Raw genomic sequence first — 24,822 nt, forward strand, 5'->3', positions numbered from 1 at the left:
AGTTGAGTTTAACATCCATAAATTACAATTATTTCTCTCCCTCTCCTCCTCTCCTACCTCGTTGACATGATGACTTATTGCGAGTAATACAGTGCACGATGCCATATTTCAAAAAACAGATTATTTACAGTGCATTGAGCATTTGTCTTCTGTGTGTGTCAGGTTGATTTCCTTGCCTTAGAGATGCGTAAGGGGAAGGTGAATTTCCTCTGGGACGTGGGTTCAGGTGTGGGGAGGGTCGAATATCCTCATCACACCATCCATGATGGGAACTGGCACAGGATAGAAGCGTCTCGGTAAGAACACACACACACACGCACACACACACACGTACATGCTTTTGCTTCTCTGACACTCATACAAGCTGGCTTCCGAAAACACTGATGGATCTGATCTGAACATTGATCACAAAGGACAGTCACGTCTTCCGTTTCACCTTGAAAAGCAGGAATGTTGAGAAGTGTGATGATGATTCGCTGCACTTACGATATACAATCAGGAATACATACATATGCATAACATGCACCTACACATTGAGCATAGAATGCAAGAAAGTGGGGTCACAAAGGCGCTCCATTATGTAGCACATACATCCGCTTACACGCAAATGTATCGCACATACTGTATGTTCAGGTCCTAATCAACCTTTGAGTAAGATACAAAGTCACAGTATTTATATACTTGAATATACACGTGTAAACACTGCAATCTCTTCTATACAAGAAGAAACAATATACGTTTTAGAAATTACATTTAATAAACTTGAATAGATTTGATTAATGGACATGGATATATTCACCTGACCTTCACCGATCCAGCACATAGTGCAAGCACGACCCTACACACCATACAACAAGCACAGTCTTTTCATACACAGTGTAGCACATGACCACAAAGATACAGTGCAATCTAGTGGATCTAGTTTGAAACTGTGAAAGCCAAAGTGATGCTGTATACATCAGTGATGCTATACACCGAGCCGACGTCCCACCTGCACCGTGTATTACCATCCCAGAGATTTCCCAGATGGGTTTTTCCAATTGGGTCACGGAGACTATAAGTCTTAAAAATGTCCCCCCCTACTCCGCACAGAAATGCTGTTCCTGCTTTGAAAACAAACTCCGAGGTGGGAGATTAATTTCACTTTACAGCTCCGCGGTTCCTCTGCTACAAACCGGTTCCGCTACGCGTTCCCATTATTCATCTTTAGCACCGGGAGTTCATAAAAGCTGATTTCCAAGTGGCTCCGACGTCTTCAGTCATTGTAAATGTTTTTGAGGACATGCGGAATAGCAAACAAGGTAACACTCTTTCTCCTTCTCTCCCTCACCAGGAATGGGTTGAATGGCACCATATCAGTATATCCTCTGGAAGGCTCTATGGCTGGAATGATGCCAACCCCGGCCAGCGCCAACTCGCCCACGGCCTACACCATCTTGGACGTGGACCAGAATGCCTACCTGTATGTAGGAGGAATCCTCGGCACTGTCAAGGTATCATCCCTCTCCTTGTCTGTGTGAAGCAACATCAAGAAACCTGTCCGTCCTTCCCAATGTCTCGTTCTACCTTTTAGAAGGCGGACGCGGTACGGACAACGACATTCACCGGCTGCATGGGGGAGACCTTCTTGGATGGTAAACCCATCGGACTTTGGAACTACCGGGAGAGACAGGGAGACTGTAAAGGATGTGCTGTGAGGTAGACACTTCATCACAATCAAGTTTTCATATTTGAAGTACACTTCCTGTCCAGGAGGGGCTGCATGTTTGGTCTGTGGTGGACTGATTGGAGAACAGCTCATACAAACGACTTTAAACTTTAAGCTTCCTTGGGTCCTTAGCAGTACACCTGCCTCTACATACAGGAGTTGTGTCACGCATCCGAGTCCTTGCTACTCACGAGAATCACTGGTGAAATACATTTTAGTTCATGGGGGGGAAATCACCAGAGGCACACTTTAGCAAGGCAGGCAACCTGGGCCTGGGGCCCCAATAAAAGGGGCCCCTATAATACCTGAACGAGGAATGTTACTGGTTATGTTGCAGATTCAGATTTGATTCAAAAAGGCATTAATATTAAATAAACTATAGAATTTAATTGTAAGCTCCCTCATGAAATGACACAAGTTACATTGGGCTGATAATGCCTCTGTTTTACTTGAAGTTAACATTTGAATAAAGGACTTTTACTGTGCGGGCCTGCAATAGACTGGTTACCTGTCCAGGTGAACCCTGCCTTCGCCCAATGACAGCTGGGATCGGCTCCAGCCCCCCCGTGACCCTAAATACAGGATAAGCGGTAGAAAATGGATGGATGGATGGACTTTTACTGTGCAGTATTTATAGTTAATAGTTTTATTCAAGAAGAGTGATGAACCAATATCAACATTACCAGTCAGAAAAACGGTGGAAAAAGCTCGACAGCCTTTGCCTGTGCCCCCCATATCATATTTTGACATTCCCAACTCCTTTGACAGTTGGATATGAAACCAAGCAATAGTAAAATGGATTTGTTATCCGTCTTTTTTTTTCAGCCCCCAGCGTTCAGATGTTGAGGGGACAGTGGAGCTGGATGGTGAGGGCTACGCCGCGGTGGGACGTCCCACCAGGTGGAACCCCAACGTTTCCTCCGTGACCTTTAAGTTCCGCACGTTTTCCTCCGAGTCCCTGCTCATGTATTTGGCAACTGAAGACATGGTATGTATGCGACAAAGTGAACCATCTTTACTTGGATGGATGCAGAATCAATATGAATAATTTAAGTTTGATGAAGTCACATTTTAGAAAATCCAAAAGTAGCCCAAACGATAATTGAGACACACAGAGGCTCTAGTGGCTTTGATATTTGACTGTAAAGAGCTCCCCCCCTCTACTGTCTCCGTAGAAAGACTTTATGTCCCTGGAGCTGTCAGAGGGCAAGGTGAAGGTGATCTTTGACCTCGGGTCAGGCGTTGGCAGTGCCGTATCAGCTAACCGCCACAACGATGGAAGTTGGAAATCCCTCACCATGTCACGGAACAAGAAGCAAGGTACACACCACAGCAAACTAGACTCCAGTATAAATGTGATTTTATAACCTGTAATAAACTGGTCTCCATTAGATATGTCCACATACATAAAACGATACATAGTTATCTATGTTAAACCGGTAGTCTCTTTCAGATAAATGCCTCTTTTGTTCTAGAAGACGAACACACATCAAAGCAAAACGATAACAAGTGGCATTCGTAATGCTTGAGTATAATGTTAAAATAATAGTCACTTCAAAGCACATAATCCCCGTCTCCCTGGTCTGTTGTTCTTGTCTCTGTTTCCACAGCCACGGTGAGCGTAGTGGACATCGACAGCGGTGCAGAGGAGAAGCTTGTGGCCTCTTCTCAGGGCTCAGCTACTGGCCTGAACCTCCGGGAAAACCAGAAGATCTATTTTGGGGGGCTGCCTACCATCGGAAACTACAGGTACACACACACAGGCCATAATATATGTAAAATACATTTTCTATATATGTGTCATTCAAAGTGATAAGAAGATAATAGACATATATAAAGTTTTTCAAATTAATGTGATGACAATTTAACATTTTCTTCCTAATGTAAACGGTCTTTTGACAGTTTCTATTGTAATTTAGCTGAAAGCCGAGTTAATGCAGCCATTTTACCACCAATTAAACCCTTTTAGACCTCTTTAGTCATTAAACCACCCATGTGCCAGAAGGTTGACTAGAAAGACTCTTACTGACTAGACATTAGTTGAAACTGTGTTTTCTGACGTGTGCTAATGTTATAATATCATGTTTTGTCTTAACAGCATGACGGCCAGGTAAATAAATGAATAAATATGTTTTATAATCAGTAGATGTGATTGCTTATCACCCTGCATGAGGCGAGCCACGCTGACCGCTGTACAGCCCAGAGTGAATGTGTGTGTCTGTTGGTATCTATCTGCTCATCCACACAGCGGCTGGAAATCACTCTCTCTATCCTTTATTGATCTGAGTTTGGCGTTTGTCTGTTCAGCAACATTTTACATGGGATTTCTCACATTTATGACTCTGCCTTAGAGGAATCATTGCCATAGTAATATTCAAATTGTATCTTTTTTTGGCGGGGTTTATTTTTTTGTGGCACTGCAAGCAACAGTTTTTTGCTGAGCTGCAGAAATAAAGCCCTTATTCACTGAAAACAATTCCAAAGGTGCATTACACTGCTAATAACTTGTTCAGTGTGATCACAGCCCAATATTATGTGAGAATGGATTTTTTTCCTCATAATTTGATGAATCCTACTTAATTAATATGGACAAATGGCATATTCAAACTATTCTTGTTGATGACGTCCAAGCATCACTTTGCTTCTGGATACATAACGCTATAGCTTTGCTGCAGTCATTTTTTTTTATTTTTTTTTATTATATTACACAAAATAAAGTACTTTTAAGCTGCACTACACAATATGTACCATTTATTAAAACTATTCTAATTTCTTTCTAGGTCAGAGGTCACTCTGAAGCGGTATGCTGGCTGCCTTCGGGAGATTGAAGTCTCCAGGACTCCATATAATCTCCTCAGCAGTTCAGATTATACCGGGGTCACTAAAGGATGTAATGTAGAGGTAAGAGTAGACAGTTTATGTTGCATGGGTATGACTGTCTACTAGCCTTAATGTACTTACAAACTCAAAAGTCTTTATATATAATTCATATTTAAATGCATGTAGTAGAGCAAGTTAAAAGTATTTTGAATATTTGGTCAAACCTCTCTGTATAAAATTGTCTAATTATAGTGTTACATACTGCTATTTAAGTATCACACACAATAGACTCTTTTATACATTACACTAGGAAGGAAAAGGGTCTTACTATAAAACAATGAAATAAACTATAAAATAAAGAGAGAGAGAGTGAATGCTAGGAATGTAATGATCAGTTCACGGACAGCCCCTTGTACACGGTGGCATTGAATCTACATTGGAGATCTGACAGTTGTGCAAAGCATTCCTCATGAGTTCTAAACACTAGCGCCATTCATTCATTTGTACAAATGTGCAGGCATATTCACAGGGTGTATAAAGACTGAATGCAGGATTAGAAAGGACCAGGGTTGAGTGTCTAGAGAGTAGAGTGTAGAGTGAAGGTCAGTCTTTTTTCTTCCAACCATTCTGCTATGCCACGTGTGTGTGTGTGTGTGTGTGTGTGTGTGTGTGTGTGTGTGTGTGTGTGTGTGTGTGTGTGTGTGTGTGTGTGTGTGTGTGTGTGTGTGTGTGTGTGTGTGTGTGTGTGTGTGTGTGTGTGTCTTTGTCTTTTTGTAAATATTTCCACAGTCAAAGTATTTAGAAGTGAAGGATTGTGCATGTTGGCATGTTTTAAAAAGTTGTCTCTCGTACTATAAGAGCAAAACCTTCACTTAAACCTCAGAGGGAATTAAGTCAGGTCACATAATTTTACTACTTTTGACTACATTCAAATCTTTCATCTTTGTTTTTTTTTACTTCTCCATCTGACTGTGAATTGTAAAACTTTGTATTTAACAGTGCATCTATTCACTGACGTATTCTAAAATGCATGCAATGCTCTTGGTCTCACAGAACCTGTACACCGTCAGTTTCTCGAGGCCGGGATACCTGGAGCTGGGTGGCCTGTCGCTGGCGGTCGGCACAGAGATCAGCCTGTCGTTCAGCACTCTGGCAGACACCGGGACCATAATGCTGGCAGTGGGCGGAGCTTCACCAATCAGCCAGCAGGTTTAGTTTCATCCGTTTGGTTGATTTGAGCTGTGACTCGAAGTCCCTCGCTGTCAAGAGTTAAATAGTAGTAAATATAGGAATTTCTTTGAAAGATCTATTTGAAACCAAAATAAAACATTTGTTATTCATTTATTATTGGATATTGTATTTTTTATGTTTAATTACACTTAGCTGCTCGGACTAAAAGACACTGTGGATCTGGGTAGCAGTAGAATGATTTGAAGCTGTTTATTGTCCATATAATTACTTTCAGATTACAAACTCCTTTCCAGGAAATATCTTCAAAATCGTTCAAAACTCTAGAACACAGAATTACCTAATTAATGTTGTAAAAAATGAGTATGCAGACTAAATCAGCCTGACCTTTAAAGTTGCTGTTGGTGTACAATATTGTCCCACAATGCAATGCAATGCAGCTTCACAGCTGTAAAGAAATTAAAGAAATTCAACAGGGAGATGAGGCTTAAGTTAAATATACAATCTTAATGTTAAACAGTTTTCTGTCTCTTTGTGGGGTTTAATCGAGAACAACTCTATGCTCTGAGACCTTACTGTTTACTTATCTTTTAGGCTACGAAATCAGTTGCAGGTGTAGCGAAACATGTTAGTCACTCAAAAAAACTTGCTGTACATATTAAACAAAATGCATAACGTTAACAGCAAATCTCTGGCATATAGAAGCATCAGTGTCTGTTTGACTCCCATAAACTCAATAACCCACAGTTTCTTCTTAAGAGATCTTTTGTGGGAAATTTCTGAAGAAAAAACATGTGTCAATCCCTTTGTATAGAATATATTAAGAAAGTAACCATGAATTAATCCATTTATTCTCCCATTTTTCTGATAATGTTTCCACCACAGGCCAAAAACACAGACCTCCTCAGCTCCAAGAGGCGACGCAGGCAGTCTGGAGAGGTGGGGTCAACACACACATCCAAATACTGGATCCCTTTCTCTAATGACGTTTTCATAAGTGCATATTAATGAGATTTGCATTCTTTGGCAACTGGGCTAATTGGATTGTCTTATATCCAAAACACACGCGCCAATGTCCACTGACAGATATGTATAGTAGCTGTCGTAGCTTTTAGCTGACCATGCGAACACACACACACACACACACACACACACACACACACACACACACACACACACACATACACACACTCAGACTTGGACACAAGCACTCTTTCTTTAAGTGAATGCAGTTTCCGTGAGTGCATATTAATGAGATTTGAGTTTGTTGGCAACTATGCTGATTAGATTGTCTTGTGGCTAAAAACTAACACACACACACACACACACACAGACCCTTGAATGTACCTGTGCTTATGCAGCCCTCTTTCATCCTAATCACTCGGACTGCCCCCTCTAAGTTGACTAATCAATCGTTTTGGTCTCAGGCGACCAAGATCTCTAGTCGATTAGTTGTTCTTTATGTTTTTTTCATGAAGAGAAATTCAGTTTTGCAGATCTGTCAATTAGATCAACCGATCGATAAGTCATCAATGGCATGAGGACAATCCTTCTGATAACTGATAAATCAAAAGATGAATTCTTAACATTTCCATGTTTGTGCGTGTGCACGTTTAAGCATCTTATGTGTGTTTGTGGTTATCTCATCAGTAGAAGGGTGTTCCTCACATGAATGCGGAATTGAAAGTGTGTGTAGGGTTTATGTGAGTCTGTACGTGAATGTGTGTAAGAGAGAGAGAGAGAGAGAGAGAGGACAGGGGGTTACCTCTAGCTTATCCATCATCACTGGTTGTTGGGCGCATAAATCTATTTTTACTAACTATGCTGGCAGGCAGGGCACAAGTGTGTGTGTGTGTGTGTGTGTGTGTGTGTGTGTGTGTGTGTGTGTGTGTGTGTGTGTGTGTGTGTGTGTGTTGCGTGTGTGTGCGTGTGTGTGCGCATGTGTGTGCGCGTGTGTGTGTGCGGAGAAAGGTTAAGCGAGGTTAAAAACACCATCAACTCAACTTGGCCCTGACTAATGGATGTTTTAGAGAGGGACAGAGAGACAGGGGAGAGAGAAGGGGTCAGGAGACAAAGGATGGAGGGATGGAGGAGGGAGAGTTAGAGGTGAACGGAAGGAGAGAAGGAAAAGAGCGGAGCTGGAAAGAAGAGAAATGGTATGAGGGGGACGAGAGCAGAAAAATAAGAGATGGGGAGAGTTGATTGTTGACGGTGAGAATGGTCACAGAGAGAAAAAAAGAGCAATGAGGTGATTATAGGGCGAACAAGAGAGGGGGAGAGAAAGATGAAGCCAATAGGAGAGAGGACAGAAGATAAACAAAACATGTCCAGCTTGACCATGAATATAAGATATATGTTGTCACAGAATGATGATCAGCGAAGTGGAGGAACGGCCATGTTGGATGTGCTCACGTTGAACAAAACACTGAACAAAAACACAATGACAAAAAGAAAAACACTATATTAACAAAAACACAATGACAAAAAGAAAAACCCGATATTAACAAAACCACGATATTAACAAAAACACAATGACAAAAAGAAAAACCCGATATTAACAAAACCACGATATTAACAAAAACACAACGACAAAAAGAAAAACACGACATTGACAAAAACACAACGACAAAAAGAAAAATACGACATTAAAAAAAAACACAACGACAAAAAGAAAAACACGATATTAACAAAAACACAACGACAAAAAGAAAAATATGACATTAATAAAAACACAACGACAAAAAGAAAAACACGATATTAACAAAAACACAACGACAAAAAGAAAAATACGACATTAAAAAAAAACACAACGACAAAAAGAAAAACACGATATTAACAAAAACACGACAAAAAGAAAAACACAACATTAACAAAAACACAACGACTAAAAGAAAAGCAGTTAATGTGGTCGTGTTTTTGTCATATACAGATATGCAGTGATGATTGCTGTTGATGATGTCAAGTTTCTATTTGAGCCTTTCAAACATGGAAGCAGCAGTAAGGAAATACCTTCGGCCCCGGGTGTGCTTCATATCTAGTAACTAGCCTGCACTAGGGCCCGTCATGAAAGCTCTGGGGCCCGTTGTAACTACGCCATGAATGATTTTACATAAGATCTTCATCTTGTAGGTCTTTGCAGGTGCTTATTGTTTCATGAGTGTGTATGTCTAAATGTGTGTCGGTGTGACTTCGTCTGTGATAGGCTGCCTTTGTCTGTATGCTTGACGTGTCTGTGTGTCTTCGCATGTGTGTGTGCGTGCGTGTGTGTGAATGTGCGCGTGTGTGAGACAGTGCGGCGAGAGGAATGTTGTAGCTACATCTCAGTTCAATTTGTCCCCGACCTCAAATTGAAATTCCATTTTCAGGTGGTAAATTGTCTCCCACTTCGCCCTCTGGCACACAGTGAATTAAAATTCAAATTAGCCTGACCCTGCACCGCTGCTCTCCAGCACCTCTCTGTCTGTCTCTCTCTCTCTCGCTCTCTCTCTCTGTCTCTCTCTCTCTCTACCTCGCTCGCTGTTTTGCTCTCTGCCCTCTCATCTCTTCCCCCTATTATCCTCTCCTCTCTGTTCCTCTCATCTCTTGTTATCCTTTCCTCCCCCGCTCTCCTCCCCTACCTCTCTTATTTCCCCCCAATTTCTCTCTATATACCCCCTCACCTCTCCCCACTCATCTCCCCTCTCGCCTTTGACTGCTCTCTGCTCTTTAATCCCCCGTCTCTCCTCCCTCCTCTATCCGTCTGTTTTTTTTCTCTCTTGTCCTTCCTTTCTACTCTCCTTCCCGACAAACATTTCATAAGAATTCTGCAGAAAGTAGACAAGTGTAATCAAAGTTTGCTACGTAATATTCATAGTTTGATGAAACAAATCCTGCAGAAACAGACGACTTTGATAATCCATATTTCACAAACTGACACAGGTAGCTGAAGACCTTGTTTTAAAAAACAGCCGGCCACTGATGTTTTATTCCACTCATTGATAAATAGTTTGGTAGTATTAAAAGGGTTCAACTTACTAGCTTTTTTTGGACATTTAGTCCACATATAAGACAGCTGAAAGCTCTTTAAAAATACCCATATTTTAATATGTTTTTGTCAAACTACCACAGTCAAGATAAAACTCACTCATCTCTTATTGTTATCTCTCGGAAGCGATCTTTAATTTGATTCTCATGGCAATTTTTATTCATGATTTTATAATTGCATTTTTGTTTACTTCTGTCCATGTGAGACATTTTAGATTATGAGTTTTATGTGAGCAGTACATAACACGCGGTTATTATGACTGCCTACCTTTGCCAGGAGACTCTTGAAAAGAGGTTTCTTATCTCAGTATATAAATAAAGGCTATTTAAAAAAAAATAACCCACATATATAACAGGCTTTAACACACAGATGGTTACGTCTTGATGCTTGCTGGGTTCCTTTCATTTCCTGCTAGTTCAATGCCTCCTCTGCTCTAGCCTTGCCAATGATTACTATGGGATGAATTGGCGTTTTTAGTGGTATATACTATGTATGTGTGGTGGTTGGTATATAGTGAATTTCAAAGCGCTCTCACGCCCATCAACAACAACTCCACCTTCTGCGTTTCATCTCCAGCTCTGGTTTATCAACAGCTAATAAAGTTTATCTCCAACTCCCGCAGCCTTACCTCTCAGTCAGTCTGAACAAAGGCTCTCTCGAGGTCTTGTTGTTCACCGGCAGCCACAGTCGTCGTGTCATCAGGCGACCTGAGCAAGGCACACTGAGCGATGGGAGGGAGCACTCGCTGCGCATCGAGAGGCTACCTGGCAGGTCGGTGTTTCTGTCCTACCCGTGCAACAGGATATTCATTTCTCTGTTGAAGACTATATCAAATAATCCGTTTGTCCTCCGCCAGATCGTTTGCAGTCCAGGTAGACGAGGAGGCCAAGAGGGAGGCCGCGCTTCCCAACGACCAGCCGGTGAAGCTGCAGCGCCTCTTCCTCGGCGGTATTCCTGCCGAGGTGGATCATACGTCCAGCAGAGCCCCGTTCCAGGGTTGTATATGGAACCTCATGGTCAACGCTGTGTACGTATCATCTCATCGACATATGCAGCCAGAGGGATTTCCATTGAAACAGAGCTGACATTTGCTTTTTTGTTAACATGAAATACAGTGGAGCATAGTGGAGCAGTGTACTAGATCTAGTTCTTCTTATTTATAAGAAGAACTAGATCTTTGTATTAGTTGTTTGTCTATAATATGCACATCAGTTACAGAGAAGCAGTCATTAGCAGTGTCTCAGGCTCCCTCCAACAATACTAATTAAACTTGTAGTACCGTGTAGTGTACTGATACTGTACAAGTGTAACTCTGCAGTGGGCATTTGAAATTGAGTTTTAGTTTTCAACTAAAAGTGAAATTCACTACTATCCTCCATTTCTTCACACTTTTTGTAGCTGAGTCACCATAAAATTAAATGAATTCTAGTGAGTGAACTTCACTACTTCCGCTTACTTTAGCAAAAGTCTGGGAGGAAAATCAGCCGTTTGTATTTCCACCAGAAAAAAAAAAAAAAAAAAAGCCATCCCTTGGTCTGATCTGATGAGCATTTCTTTAAAATAACCACAGCTGTTTTTTATTTTTGACACATCTACAGAGTAATATGGTTCTGACATCACAAGATAAATATGGAGCAAGAACAGAGTCAGCTTTTGATTGATTTTTGATGTTCCATTCTCTGGCCACGGCGGTCCACTGCCTTAAAACACTGACGCAGGCAAAACTGACAAATTTACTTTACTTCAGTAAACTTTAACTGTTCACCTTAAATGCACTGCGTTAATACTCGCGCTTCATATCGGGCAACGTTCCCTCATTGCCTCAATGCTGTCTGCTTTCTGGCCTAATTTTGACCTCGTACGCTGCCGGGTTGAAGTGTTGTTAATATGATTTTGCGAGGTCAAGACGACGCTGTTGATGATGATGATAAAGCCTGCGTCTCCTCCGTGCCTGAGCAGCAGTAATAGAGCTGTCCGACATCATAAACATACTCATAACTCAAATTACAACCCTCTCTCATCTTGGTGTGTTTATGTTTGTGTCTGTTTGTCCATCGCTCATTCCGCCCTCCTCATTTCACCCCCATCACCCGACCTCAGTCGTTTCTACCAAACATACATCTGTCTTTCTGTCAGTGAGTCCTCGTGCATTCATTTGTATTGAATATATTATACTCTTGAGTTCATTTATGTCAAATGACTCTTACTATACATACATTTCCACCACTTATACAATATCATACCGTGTGTTAACCTTGTTAAGATGCATTCAGACACACAAAACCAATTTTAGTTGCAGTTTATGGCAAATTTGCACTAATTCCCATGTTTCAATGTCACAGATGTATCTGTACATGCAGAGTTTCCCACAGGTTCACTGCTTTGACCTAGCAGATCAGCCGGGTTCACAAATATGCATATCTCTCTTTCTTTAAAATATTTGTCAGATGCTTATTCAAATATTCGCTTTTCGATATTTGCATGCACCGCATCCGCATTAAAATGGATCCGTCGCACAGCACCAACACAGTGAGGGAGAACAACAGGAGGAAATGCCAGGAGTTGAGTTGACTGGTGTGTTACGAGCATGCCAAATGAATCAGAGCACACAAAGCCAAATTACCTCCTGAGTGACCACATGAGTTCTGCCAAGCAATGTATTTAAAAGGCTATTTTTCAGTGCTGTGGGCTGAAATCACTCCACATTAAGGGCATCGGGGCGACATTTCATCACTTCCAACCAACTTCACGGAAAAGAATGACAATCTGTTTCAACTGATTATTCTCAGGTCTAGCTCAGCTAAAAATACGCTTGTTCAACTGACTTTAAGCTGTTTACAGACGTCCGACTGCACCAACACAGTGTTTTAGTCAAATTTAAACCAATTTGGATGTCCCTGTCTATCAGCTTAATGTCTATACATTTAAATCTAATCTCCCATCTGTTTCCCAGTCTCTCAGATTTCTCCCTGCCCGTGTCCTTTGAGAATGCCGAAATCGGCCAGTGCCCCAACCTCGCCCCTCCGCCGCCTCTACCTCCTCTGCCAGAAGAAGAGGAGCAGGAGAAGGAGCAGGAGAAGGAGGAGTCGAAGCCGCTCACTCCTTCACCCATCCCGTCCCCCGTTACACCGGCTCCGGGTCCTCCTGCTGTAAGTGGCTCAGATTGATGTGGGAACACACACACTTGGACTACTTAACACTCATGGGCTTAATTTTCATTATTAACATTTTTTCGACCGGATGTGTTAAGGTATTAAAAATTAATGTTAGAAAGTTAGGGATATTAATATTAAAGCAGATGTGTTTTTTACGCTAATATAATGGCCACTACCTTTGCGTCAGCAGCCTATTTGAACCCATACATACATATACTGCACAGTAAAAAGGATGCGCATACATTTATTCTTTTATGTTCACAGTTGTTCTCACACACACAAACACACACCTATTTCTCTGTGATGAAATGCAGCCATGGCCTCGCCCTGTTAGCTTAGCGCTTCATCACATAGCAGTTGTACAGCCCATTAACTCTTCTTTATAGTCCCTTTAGCCTTGAGCCACTAAACTCCACCTCTGGCAGCCTGTCATACACAGCGGAGTCACGGCGCTACGCTACACTAACCGTGCATGCCATTCATGCTTTATGAGCCCGCGGGAGCCAAAACACTCTGGACTAATATTTAGCTGCGATGCTAAGAAACCGGTAGGCATCATAAGCTCAGCATTGGGATGGATTATTATATATGTTTAATTTATTATGAGCCTTGCAGGAGTCATAGTTTATCAGTTACCCAGTTACCTGCTAAACTACACCTCTGAAAGGACATTGATCACGAAGCTCAGAGCCAGAGAGCTACGGCGGCTTCCCTATAACTCTGTGGTGTGGCTGCTTTATGGGCCGTAGGTTCATCTGCTCTATGATATACTGTACGGTAGACTACAGGCTGAGAGGAGCCGTAGCTCTAAATGTATCTCAGGTTGAACCTAGGTTTTCACCATATGTCAGTAGGTAATTATTGTTATGCTTGGTGGGTGTTTTGTTAACGTTGATCTTGTTGACTTGACAACAACAAATTACAGCGTTTATGTAAATATCTCACCAGAGATGATGTGTGTGTGTGTGTGTTCCTTCAGCAGAGAGAAGTTACCACGTTTCTGTTTTAATGCCTCATTAAACAGCTTTTTCTTAATTTGAAAGTTTTTGTAATTGATGAGCAACATTTTTTTTTTTACACAATACGTGCCTTTTTTTTATTTTTATTTGGGAATGTTTGTGCTGCTGCACCGTGTGACAGCCCTCACAGGTTGCAACCTGCATTTTTCATCAGCAGCAAGAGGATATTGTCAGACCGAAGAAGTAATCACAAGTTGAATCACTACTGACAGTAAACAACAGTCCCAGCGTGTGCTTCAGTAGAGAGGCTTCTCTATCTCCCTCTTTCCTGTCACAACGTATTCTGTATTTGTGATTCTTGAGATAGTTGCGAGCACCAATTTAGAGGTTGAAGAAGCTCTCGACGTGGCAACTTCCAGGCTCCGGTGAACCTTTGAACAATACGATTTAGATTCCCTTTTTTTCTTCTTCGTGTTTTACTTGCTGTTCTGATTGATGATTTCATGGCAGCCTTTAATTGGCCTTATAAATGGCGTCTCTTTGATTTCCCTCAGTCACGCTGAAATTCAACATTAACAAAGTACAACATGGAACTGGTGCTTGTTTAGTTTTCTCCAGAGGTTAAAAAAAAAAAAGAGTGAGTGAGTCTAAAAGTTATGTCATTAACCTCTTTGACCTTTCATGTTTATGAAATCATTCCCTGCCTGTGGCTGATTGGAGGCCTGTGTGCTCATCATAAACATAATCCCGCCACTAATCCTGCATCCTTTTTGCGCCCTGATTGCTGACCCTGCAGGAGGCCACGCCCCCTGTCACACCTGCTTCCACACCCACTGCTGCTGCAGCCCCACCCACTGCTAAACAGGAGCCCAGCGCTGACGTGGTACACACACACACACACACACACACATTCGACACCGTTTCTGCTGGTGATATTCCATATATTTTTAATTATTTAAAAAAAACAATGTGTTTACTCCTGACATCCTGACCCTGTCTGACTCCCTAAACCCACTGCTTCCTTCTGAAGATGTAAGGCCGAGTAATTTCCTAAAATTAATCATTATTAATAATACTTACTTGAACAGGATGCTCATATTTTTGGTTTTGGTTTTGTGGAGCACTATCGTGGTTGGCTATGGTGCTTTGGTTACGCAGACAATAGTTTGCTTCTTTCTTTTTTTAAAGGACTTACATTAACAGAATATAAAAAATATCACCAGACTTCTCCTTTAACACAAACGCTTAGTACGGACAATCTACCGCTGTGACCTCAGTCTTGCATCCTCATTTACCTTCATGTCTTTATTATCACTTTAAATGTAATATCGTGGTTATGGGCGATAACTTCCATTCTCACTTTGTTATTTTCTCTCTGTCTGTTTTCACCCAGAGAAAGTCAGTTGAGTAGAGCTTTCTTCTTCTTCCTACTTCACATTTCTACTAAGCTGCTTTGTGTGGCAGCAGTCTTCCACTGGCGGCCACTGACCAGCTTGGCTTGAACATCAGGGGGTTAAGTGCTTTGCTCAAGAGCCCTTGACATTAATTACAGACAGAAGAGAGAGCTTTCGTCATCCGATCCTCTCATGGTGAGGTGTTGTGACCTCCCCAGTTGCTGACTCTCATTTCAGCGGTTGCATTTCTTTTCGGATGTTTAGTTTGCATAGTGATGCACTTTGCCCTTTAAACTGTATCTATCTGTAGTTTCACTAAATATCTGCTTCCAGAGGTTCTTGTTTCAGTTGTGAAGCTGTTGGAGCTTTGCAATGTATTGTCTTCGATTAGTTCATTGGGTTGAACATTGAAACATGTGTAGCTAAAGCGTAGCTTTCTCTGGAAACTACAATAAGCAGAGCAAGGACTTGTGAGCAGCGACACACAGGCAATTATACAAAACCCCGGATTGTGTTGGTGTGACCTCCAACCAAAGACCGTCTTCCTTTTGTTAGCTTAATGGAAAGACTCGGCGGGGATGAGAGAAGGGAGGGACGTAGAGGGACGGAGAGAAAAGGTGCAGCCGAGGAGGAAGAGCAGGAAAGGGAACAGAACAGAGCAGCGCCCGCCTTTTGTTGGCTTAATGGAAAGACGGAGCACAGGAAGCGGGCGAGGAGTGAAAGGAGAGGGAAGGGAAGAGCTTCTGAGCAAGTGACATCTCCCTTTTGTTAGATGGGGAGAGAACGTGAAAGAGGGGAGAGGGAGAGAAAAAAACGAGGGAGGTTGAGGAGGAGGAGCGGATATGAGGACAGAACGCGATAAGAGGTGAGTGTCAGCTGTAACAAAGCAAGGTCACGGTGTGGGGAATGTCTTCACTTGAAAGAGAACAAGAGAGGAAAGGAGATTAAGACACACATACACACTCACAGAGAGAGAGAGAGATGCTCGTCTGCTCTCCCTCTCTCAACCCTCTCACACTCACACTGAAGGTATGGCAAAGCAGCTTTGTCACTTAATAGGAGACGTATTCAAGGCCCAGAAAGGAGCTCAGGTGGAGTCAAACAGTGGAGCAGGGGGTGAGACAGGCATTGTGAAGGAGGGGAGAACAGGGGAGGAAGGTTGAGAAGATGGAGGGCAGAAAAAAAAAAGTGAAGGTCTAGGAATGCTTTCCTTGGAGGCAAGGGTGGAGCAGATATGACAGTAAGATATGAAAGGGGAGAGCAGAGGAGATAAGAGGAGGTGGGAGGGCAGGAAATGAAGAAGAGGGGAGGAAAGATGATACAAAAAAAACAAAAGGATGAAGGAGATGGTGAGCTGGGAGAAAGGGCACGTTGTAAAAAGGAGAGCAAGAGATAAATAGGGGCAGAAAGAAAGTGACTCAATAGGAGTGGAGAAAAAAGGAGAGAAAAACACTAAAGGTGAAAGAAACTGGAAGGAGTAGGATGTGAAAGTCGAGGTAGGCAACATGAGGAGAGCGGAGGAAGTAAGAGGAGAGACGAGATGGCAAAAGTAGAGGATGGGAGGTGGAGGGAGAGGAGACGATGTGGATAGGAGAAGAAATAAAAACCAGTGGAGGCGAGCCTTCAAGCAGAGTGGTGTTAAAGTGAAGAGGAGTAGAGGAACAGTTGGGGTATGGAAAGGGGTGTAAAATAAAAAAAAAGATGGAAGGCAGAGGCAAGAGTGTGAGAGGAGACATGATTTCAGAGTAAAGGCGAGCAAAGGAAGGTTTGAGCTGATGGGAGAGGAAGAGGGAGATGTGAAAGGATTTTGAAGAGGAGATGTTAGGAGGATAAAGCGGAGCGCGGTAAATAATGAAAAGTAACGCGATCAGGGCAGGAAAGCAAAGAATAGAGGAGAAAAACGTGAGAAAGTGAGATGAAAGGGGATATAAGAATAAAAGTGCGTAGAGGGAAAGAAAAATGTAGCAGATGGAAGGAACGTCGAGTAAGAGATGTTGACGAGGAGAAAGATAAATGAAGGAGAAGAGGAATAAAAAACTAGGTAAGAGAAGAAAGAAAACTGCAGGAGAAGGGGAGTCAAATGAGAATAGTCATAAATTGAGATGCTTTTACTTGTATTTCAACACTGACACCTTCTGGTCAGGGGCGGAGCTGCACCCTGTAGAATGACCGGGGCACGCCAACACTCATCCAATACTTTGCTTACCCTGCTGCCAAAATGAGGCATGAATCAAATAGAAATCCGCTTTTTAGTGTGTGGTGTCTGGTTCAGACGCAGAGGACATATGTGCAGGATTTATGATGATCAAACTTATGATGTGAAAACGGTGTCCGCCAAATCCTCTTTAGCAGTGGCCAATTTGAGGTGATGAAAAGAAACGGGGATGAAAGACGATCGCAATCAAACAGATCCTAACAGGTCGTATGCTTCAACCTGCTGGGACCATCTGAAATATTCCATATGGCAATTAACACCTCTCAATATATTTCACTGCACATCCAAGGCCTAAATTATCAATCTGTGTGGATTTAATCTTTGGGGAACTCCTCGTGTGCCCGTTTTATATAAAGAACTGTTTCATGACCCATCGTGGCCCTTTAGGTCGCTGCAGATCAGAAGCAGAAGCTCCATTAGTGTGACTGACATGTGTTCTGCTCGGGTTGCCGAAGAAGCAATATCGGAGCAATGTGGTGAAACCCTGACAGTGATACTGACATGCTACGTCCAATCTCCAGGATTCGTGTGCATCGGCCGTGGCCCCGACAGCGCTGGACAAGGCCTATCAGTTTGGACTGACCAGGAACAGCCACATGACATTCACTTTTGATGATGCAAAAGTCAGAGAGAGGTAAGAATTCAGAATAAATGATCATCTTTCCAGATGTGTTTCTATGTTAAGGCGATATAAAGTAACTTGATGATTAAGATGAGAGCTTTGGGAGAATTGTCCAACATCATACACAGTATCAGCAATTATATAAATATTCCAATAATATAAATATTGCCAAAATAGGCTTCATATATAGTTGTCTTCGAGTAAGATCTTTTACTTGAGTAAAAGTAGTAATACTGCAATATAAAAATACCACAAACTGCATTACAAGTCAAAGTCCTGCATTGAAAGAGTCACTCAAAACGACTCAATACCATATTCAGAGCATTAATATAAAGTGAAAGTGTGCATGTACTTAAATGTATCACAAATAAAAGTAAGCTGAATGTTATTCTATTACTTATTATATTAGAACATTATTAATAATGATGCATGAATGTGTGAGCAGCAGTTGACTGTCGCTGCTTAATACACGCTGTAACAATGCATCACGTTATGCATATTTTTAAACCGTAAAGTCACTAGTAGAGTCAGTTAATGTAATTTAACGGATTATAATTATAAAGTAGCATGAAATGTAAGTACTTAAGTGAAGAAAAGTACACGTACAATGTACATTAATTGGAGGTTTCACGGCTGCAGGTGTGGCTTTCTGCTCGTAACGAACCGTGCTTGTGTGAACCTTGTCAGGTTTATCGAGTAGATCGGAGCTCTGTGGGGCGCAGCTCTAAATAAATGAAGGAAAAACACAGAAGCGAGTGAGCGAAAGTTTGGACAGGATAAGATTCCTATCAACACAGGTGTACAGCAGGTCAAAAACCAGGAGACATCCTGTATAAATAACAATGTGTTGAATGAGTGAACATGTTCCTGACTTGAGAAAACAACAGAAATGATGGAAGGATGAGGAAATGAAATCTATGCGGGCAAACACACACGCCCATGAAGTCTTTATGTTGTATTATTTGCAGGTCCTGTATTGAAATAATCATTTTGTTAACGGGGATCAGACTTGTAACATTCGTTTCCTGGACGTTTCCTGTAAGCAGCGAGGCGGCCTGCTGTCCAAACCCATGCCAGTGCTGGAAAGACGAGTGTCGGATTCACTTAAGACTGCAATTTGTTTTCCACGCTGGTTTTTGCTATGCCTGATTAAAATCAAATCATTGATGTGTATATTTACACACTTGGATGAGAAATTATACTTGTCCTTCCATGAGAAGATATATATATATATATTTATATACAGGATAAGCGGTAGACAATGGATGAATGGATGGATATATTGAGGCATTGAACCAACATTCAGATTATTTTAATTATAGAATGAATTGCATCAATCCATAAGAAAAGGCTCACTGCATTATAACCTTTGTGAGAAATTGCTTTTTAACTCGAAATGCTGTCTTTTCCAAAGCCAAGCAAGGCAAGTTTATTCATCGAGCACATTTCGGCAACAAGGCAATTCAAAGTGCTTTACATAAAACGTCAAAAGCCAGGGCAAAGGTCAAATGAAACACATCATAAAAGGACAATTCATACAAATATAAGTCATTTAAGAGTCAATAAAAGGCAGTAGTTAACAAAAAAAGAGTCTTCAGCCTTGATTTAGTGGCAGCTGGCAGTTTTCTGTGAGTTTGTTCCAGATATATGGAGCATAAAAACTGTAATGTTCTTCGACTCCTGGGACAGAAAGCAGACCCGTCCCACACGACATGAGAGGTCTGGATTCTTCATTACGCAGCAGAAGATCGGAGATTACATTGGCCCTAAACCAGGCTTTAAAAAGCAACAGGGTTATTTTGAAGTCAGTTCTTGGACTGACAGTTTGAAGACCTCAGAAGTGGACTTGTGAAGTTTTGCTCAATCCTGCTGAGAATCCTTTAATCCTTGATATACTCACAAGGTGATAATAGGATGTTTTTAATCATATCTATGTAATATATGTACTGTTTGTGTGATCAAAGATTCCTCTTTGTTCTTGTGTCTCAGGCTAGTGTTGGAGTTTGAGCTGAGGACGAAGGAGGAGTCTGGTCTCGTTCTCTACATGGCGAGAATCAACCATGCGGACTTTGTTTCTATACAGGTATCCCACTGGCGTTGTGCATTTCTCTGCTTTGTGTCTGTGAAGTGGGACTGTGCTGTTTCACCAAGCTCATCATATTCAGGAAGTGTCATATGCACCATATCAGCTTGTCCTGCCCCCCCGTGTCCCTCCTCCTGTAGATCAAGGATGGACAGGTCTGTCTGGGTTACGATCTCGGCCACGGCAACATCTCCGGCTGCGTCCCCTTCTCCATCAATGATGGGAACTGGCACAAGGTGGGACAGTCTTTCATCATTCCCTATAGAACATTAGATAATGTCAATTCTGTCTTTATGCTATACTGTGTATGGAAAAAAGACCTACATCCTTTGTGTTTATGGGAGAATCACATGCTCTGTTAGAAGGTTTACAATGGTTGTTCTTTGATAATATATAACTTTTATGTTTACAGGTTTGATTTGGGTCATCTCCATCTCCATACGACTTAAAGATACTGTTCGTTCTAACACTCCTTTCCTTCTTCCTCGCTGCTCTCAGATCCGTGTGAGTCGTATCAAGCAGAGGGGTCTACTCATGGTCGATGGGCTGTACAGTAAACCGATGATCAGTCCGAAAACGGTGCTTTTTTTTTTTTTTTATTCTAGCCGCTTTTCTAAATGGAGCGTTCATTTGTTGTATTGATAACGTATTCTTCTTCTTCTTCTTCTCACCAGGCCGACCTTTTAGACGTGGTGGGAAAGCTGTATGTTGGTGGATTTCCACAAAACTACACCAGCAAGAGAATAGGACCGGTAAAAGACACATACAGAGTGCATTTTTTTTTAAATTGCACGTCAACCCCAGGATGCCATATTTGGTCATTAAATTAATTCACTTTGAAATGGTACAATCATCTGTGATCAGATCATTAACGTCCAGCGATCGTGGCGGTGAAATAGAGGGATCGTTGATTGATTGGTATCTTTGAATGATTTTGTTGGACTGAACCGATCGCTCTGTTTTTCTTCCTAGATTCTCTACAGTATCAACGGATGTATCCGTAACTTTAAGATGGTTGGAGGTGCTGTGAGGGCGAAGGCTTCCGCTACAGGTAAGGCTTTGGTGTTCACCTGCTACCAGAGGTGGGATGTAACCGCGTACATTTTCTCAAGTACTGTACTTAAGTAGTACTTGTAATTTCCATTCTCTGCTACTTTATACTACTACTACTACACCTCAGAGGCCAATATTGTACTTTGTACTCCTCTACATTTATTTAACCAATCGTGCTAGTAGTTAACGTTCTGGTTCATAATGAATCTAATATAATCAACAAGTAAGTTCCGATGTATTATTAATACAAGAATGAATGTATTCATGTATGTAATGTATTCAATGTATTCGCCCCACCTTTACCATCTGAATGAACACATGAATGCATCCACTAATAAAATTAGCCTTTCTGCATCATGGGTACTTTTTACTTTTGGTACTTAGAGCATACTTATTTGGGTTTTTTTCTTTCAGACCATTGTCATGCTACTTTTACGTAAGAAGACTTTGTCGCCAATCGATTCATGCTTCCTCTCTCTCTCCTCCTCTTCACCCAGGCCGCACCGAGGCTGTCGTTGAAGACTTTAAATTGAGCATGGCCACGCCCACCTCCAGTCACATGGTAGGAAGATGCTTCGTTACCACTGAGACCGGCACCTACTTTGAGGGCACTGGCTTCCTGAAAGCAGGTGAGATGGGATCTGGCGAGTCCCTTGTGTGCCGTAGACGTTGTGACAACGTGTGATGAAGGTGAATGACGACGTCTCCCTCCCTCTCCCTCCCTCTCCCTCCCTCTCCCTAGTCGCGTCCTACAGAGTGGGTCTGGATGTGTCCATAGCATTAGAGTTCAGGAGCAGCAGAACCAACGGAGTGCTCTTAGCCGTCAGCAATCAAGCCAGCGATGGACTGGGACTGGAGATAGTCGACGGCAAGGTACGCGGCAGTGATGAAAGGAACAGTACAACATTTTGAGAACTATGTGGTTGCTTTCTAGCAGAGCTCAGAATGACTCTCACCTCTATATATATGTAATGTATAAATGGATAGCTAATGATTGAAAAAGTTTGATGATGCATTTCCTTCCTGCTCCCCTAGCTGCTCTTCCACGTAGACAACGGAGCTGGACGAATCACAGCGGAGCACGTGCCCGAGGGCGAGGGCTTCTGCGACGGCCAGTGGCACTCCGTCACCGCCAAGAAGCTTCGCCACAGAGTGGAGCTGGTCGTGGACGGCAAGCAGAGCCAAGCAGAGAGTCCCAACCCACGCTCCAACACGTGTGACACCAACGACCCCATCTATGTCGGAGGATATCCGGGTACGACCGCCTTCTCACACACTTAAAGTCATACATAAACACGTGTGCAGCCGTTGAACACACAGGCTTAAAATAGATCCATATGTTGTATATTACTATAAATATGGAAACAAGTTTTATTTCTGTCTCAGATGGAGTCCGACAGGCAGCTCTCTCCACCACGACTTCCTTCAAAGGTTGTGTGAGGAACCTGAAGATCACCAAAGCCTCTAAGACCATGGTGGTGCAGTTCAACAAGGCTCTGGAGATTCAAGGAGTCCAGCCTCTGTCCTGTCCAGCCGCCGCTGCCTGACCACAACCATAGAGCTCCCCCCTGGTCTACTCATGGACTACCATGGTCGTTGAACCTGCAATGGGCACAATGTTTTCACATCCGTTTTCTGTGAGTCCAAAAAGTAGGTAATATCTGCATCACAAGGACTCCCAACACTGCATACAAAAGCAGTTTTTCTTAAATTAATCATCAGGTACAGAGCTGCGTGTCATTGAATGAACCACTACAGTAAGTGTGGCTACAAGCCAGACTCGATCAGGTTATGTAGTATCCTGGGAAAATCAAGATTAAAAGAGTTAGATTATTATTTGATATTATTCTGATATATTTCAATTGCTTCTCCCGTGTTTAAGTCTTTCTAACCCTCAAAGACGTTGGTTTATATGTGATCGATGCTGTAGCCACACCTACGCACATGCAGGCTAAAAAGATTTCTTGAATTTTAAAAGTTCCCCCTCACATTTCCAGTAGGAGACCCTGACTTCATGTACAGTCTAAGAAGGTTAATAAATCCATCATGGCTACAAATTGAGATCTCACAGTGTAAAATGTGTTTCTGTCCACTGCGTTTACACACAGGGAGGTATTGGTGTCCAGACCTGTGCTGTGGTTACAGATGCTTCCCGTACTCAAGCTAATCATATTTAAGTATATGTGTGATTATGAGAGAATCAGCTTTGTGTTTCAGTGAAGTTCCTCTTGCAGAGGTAGAACTGGATATATTGAAACCTTCAGTATTTTAATCTTGTTACATAGATGCCTATGGAAAAGAATGAAAAAATGACAATGTATAATTTTGTGTGAGTTTTCTGCACTTGTCCTTTATAAACCTTGTTCCCTGTGAATTTGATGAAGTCAAGAATATCAAAACCTTCCACATCCACATGGCTCTAAAGCCACAAGAGCTTCTACCCAAATGTCATGTATTTTATTACCTAATCTAAGTAATTAAATGTGGAGACTACTTGATTAACCCAAGGACATGAACACAAGTAGTAAGATTGTTTGGTGGTTGTTTGAGGGAAAGCTCAATAGAAACAAGTTAATAACCATATGCTATATTGACATAACTTTTATGGTGCTTCATTAAACAAAATGGAGAGTAAATGATAAAAGCAACTTTTGCTTTTTTTCTGTGCAATATTCCTTTAATATTCCACACCTCTATATATTGATTTAATTGCTAAAATGTAACATTGTCACCCGTCCTGGAGCTTGTATTGCTTTACACTAAAGTTGAGATGCCAAATTGAAGGTACGAGGTTTCTGTAGGACATTATGACAGTGTATGTTCTGCATGGTGTGTTTCTGAAATATATTCTCGATAGCATCAAACAGATTGTCCTGTCCTTCTTTGAAACTTTTCATATGCATTTTAAGAGAAAAAATCACAGATTTTTAATATAAAAAATAATGACATGGGTCAAAAGTAATATTAAGAGTGATAATTCATAAAATGAAGATAAAAAAATGAACAAATCCCAGTTGCTGATTTTTCCTGAACATCCAGTAGGTGGTGCTATTGCACTGTGCAGTTATTATGACTCAGCTTTTTGTCTCTGCATGATGAGAGATTTGTGATCAAATGTTTTGGCACAATTCTCAAACAATAATGAATATTTTCAAAACAACACTTATACACCTCTTTCAAACAAATTACAAAGGTTTTAGCACACATTGCAAATGAGTAAATAGGCTACAACTATTCACAATGTGTACAAAATGTAATAAATCTTGCTGATCAAAACCGTTCATGTTGCTTCTCAGTTGAAAAGTTGTTCAATTCAAAACAAAAATGATTTCATTGTGTAAGTCACCACTCTCCTTTTAATTGTCAAAATCTGTCGGGCATACTATATGCATGAATGTCATTACTGTTCTATGGACTTCACTAACTCCCTCGCTAATGAATGTGGAATTCCTCACATCTTCCATCGACCAATCACACGTTACGTGAGGTGGGCTGACAGGTGCTTCATCAGTCATTTATAGAGCTTGACTACAACAGAATCACCACAATGTCCGAACATGGAGGAACGATGATTTCTTATTTAATTTCTTTTGATGTGCTA

General features: G+C 41.7%; 1 protein-coding gene across 3 annotated transcripts in view; it reads left to right on the forward strand.

Moving 5' to 3' along the window:
- The window catches only part of lama2 (laminin, alpha 2), a 152,526-nt gene extending 128,421 nt beyond the window's left edge, over positions 1-24,105 (forward strand). For 2 of the 3 annotated variants that reach the window (XM_084030946.1, XM_084030947.1), the window contains 23 exons: positions 163-296; positions 1,334-1,493; positions 1,574-1,698; positions 2,534-2,696; positions 2,884-3,028; positions 3,319-3,457; positions 4,489-4,609; positions 5,582-5,737; positions 6,602-6,655; positions 10,363-10,511; positions 10,597-10,767; positions 12,694-12,889; positions 14,651-14,737; positions 17,985-18,097; positions 20,075-20,168; positions 20,309-20,404; positions 20,667-20,747; positions 20,843-20,920; positions 21,141-21,219; positions 21,719-21,850; positions 21,964-22,094; positions 22,257-22,476; positions 22,608-24,105. In XM_084030946.1, coding sequence (XP_083887072.1) covers positions 163-296; positions 1,334-1,493; positions 1,574-1,698; positions 2,534-2,696; positions 2,884-3,028; positions 3,319-3,457; positions 4,489-4,609; positions 5,582-5,737; positions 6,602-6,655; positions 10,363-10,511; positions 10,597-10,767; positions 12,694-12,889; positions 14,651-14,737; positions 17,985-18,097; positions 20,075-20,168; positions 20,309-20,404; positions 20,667-20,747; positions 20,843-20,920; positions 21,141-21,219; positions 21,719-21,850; positions 21,964-22,094; positions 22,257-22,476; positions 22,608-22,768 — 2,985 coding nt within the window. In that variant the 3' untranslated portion in view covers positions 22,769-24,105. Of the gene's footprint in view, positions 1-162; positions 297-1,333; positions 1,494-1,573; positions 1,699-2,533; positions 2,697-2,883; positions 3,029-3,318; positions 3,458-3,806; positions 3,819-4,488; positions 4,610-5,581; positions 5,738-6,601; positions 6,656-10,362; positions 10,512-10,596; positions 10,768-12,693; positions 12,890-14,650; positions 14,738-17,984; positions 18,098-20,074; positions 20,169-20,308; positions 20,405-20,666; positions 20,748-20,842; positions 20,921-21,140; positions 21,220-21,718; positions 21,851-21,963; positions 22,095-22,256; positions 22,477-22,607 lie in introns of all 3 variants that reach the window. The other variant, XM_084030945.1, reaches the window with a different exon arrangement.
- Positions 24,106-24,822: the final 717 nt, after the last annotated feature.

The sequence above is a fragment of the Eutrigla gurnardus genome, assembly GCF_963514095.1.
Source record: "Eutrigla gurnardus genome assembly, chromosome: 16".
NCBI classification, from domain to species: Eukaryota; Metazoa; Chordata; class Actinopteri; order Perciformes; family Triglidae; genus Eutrigla; species Eutrigla gurnardus.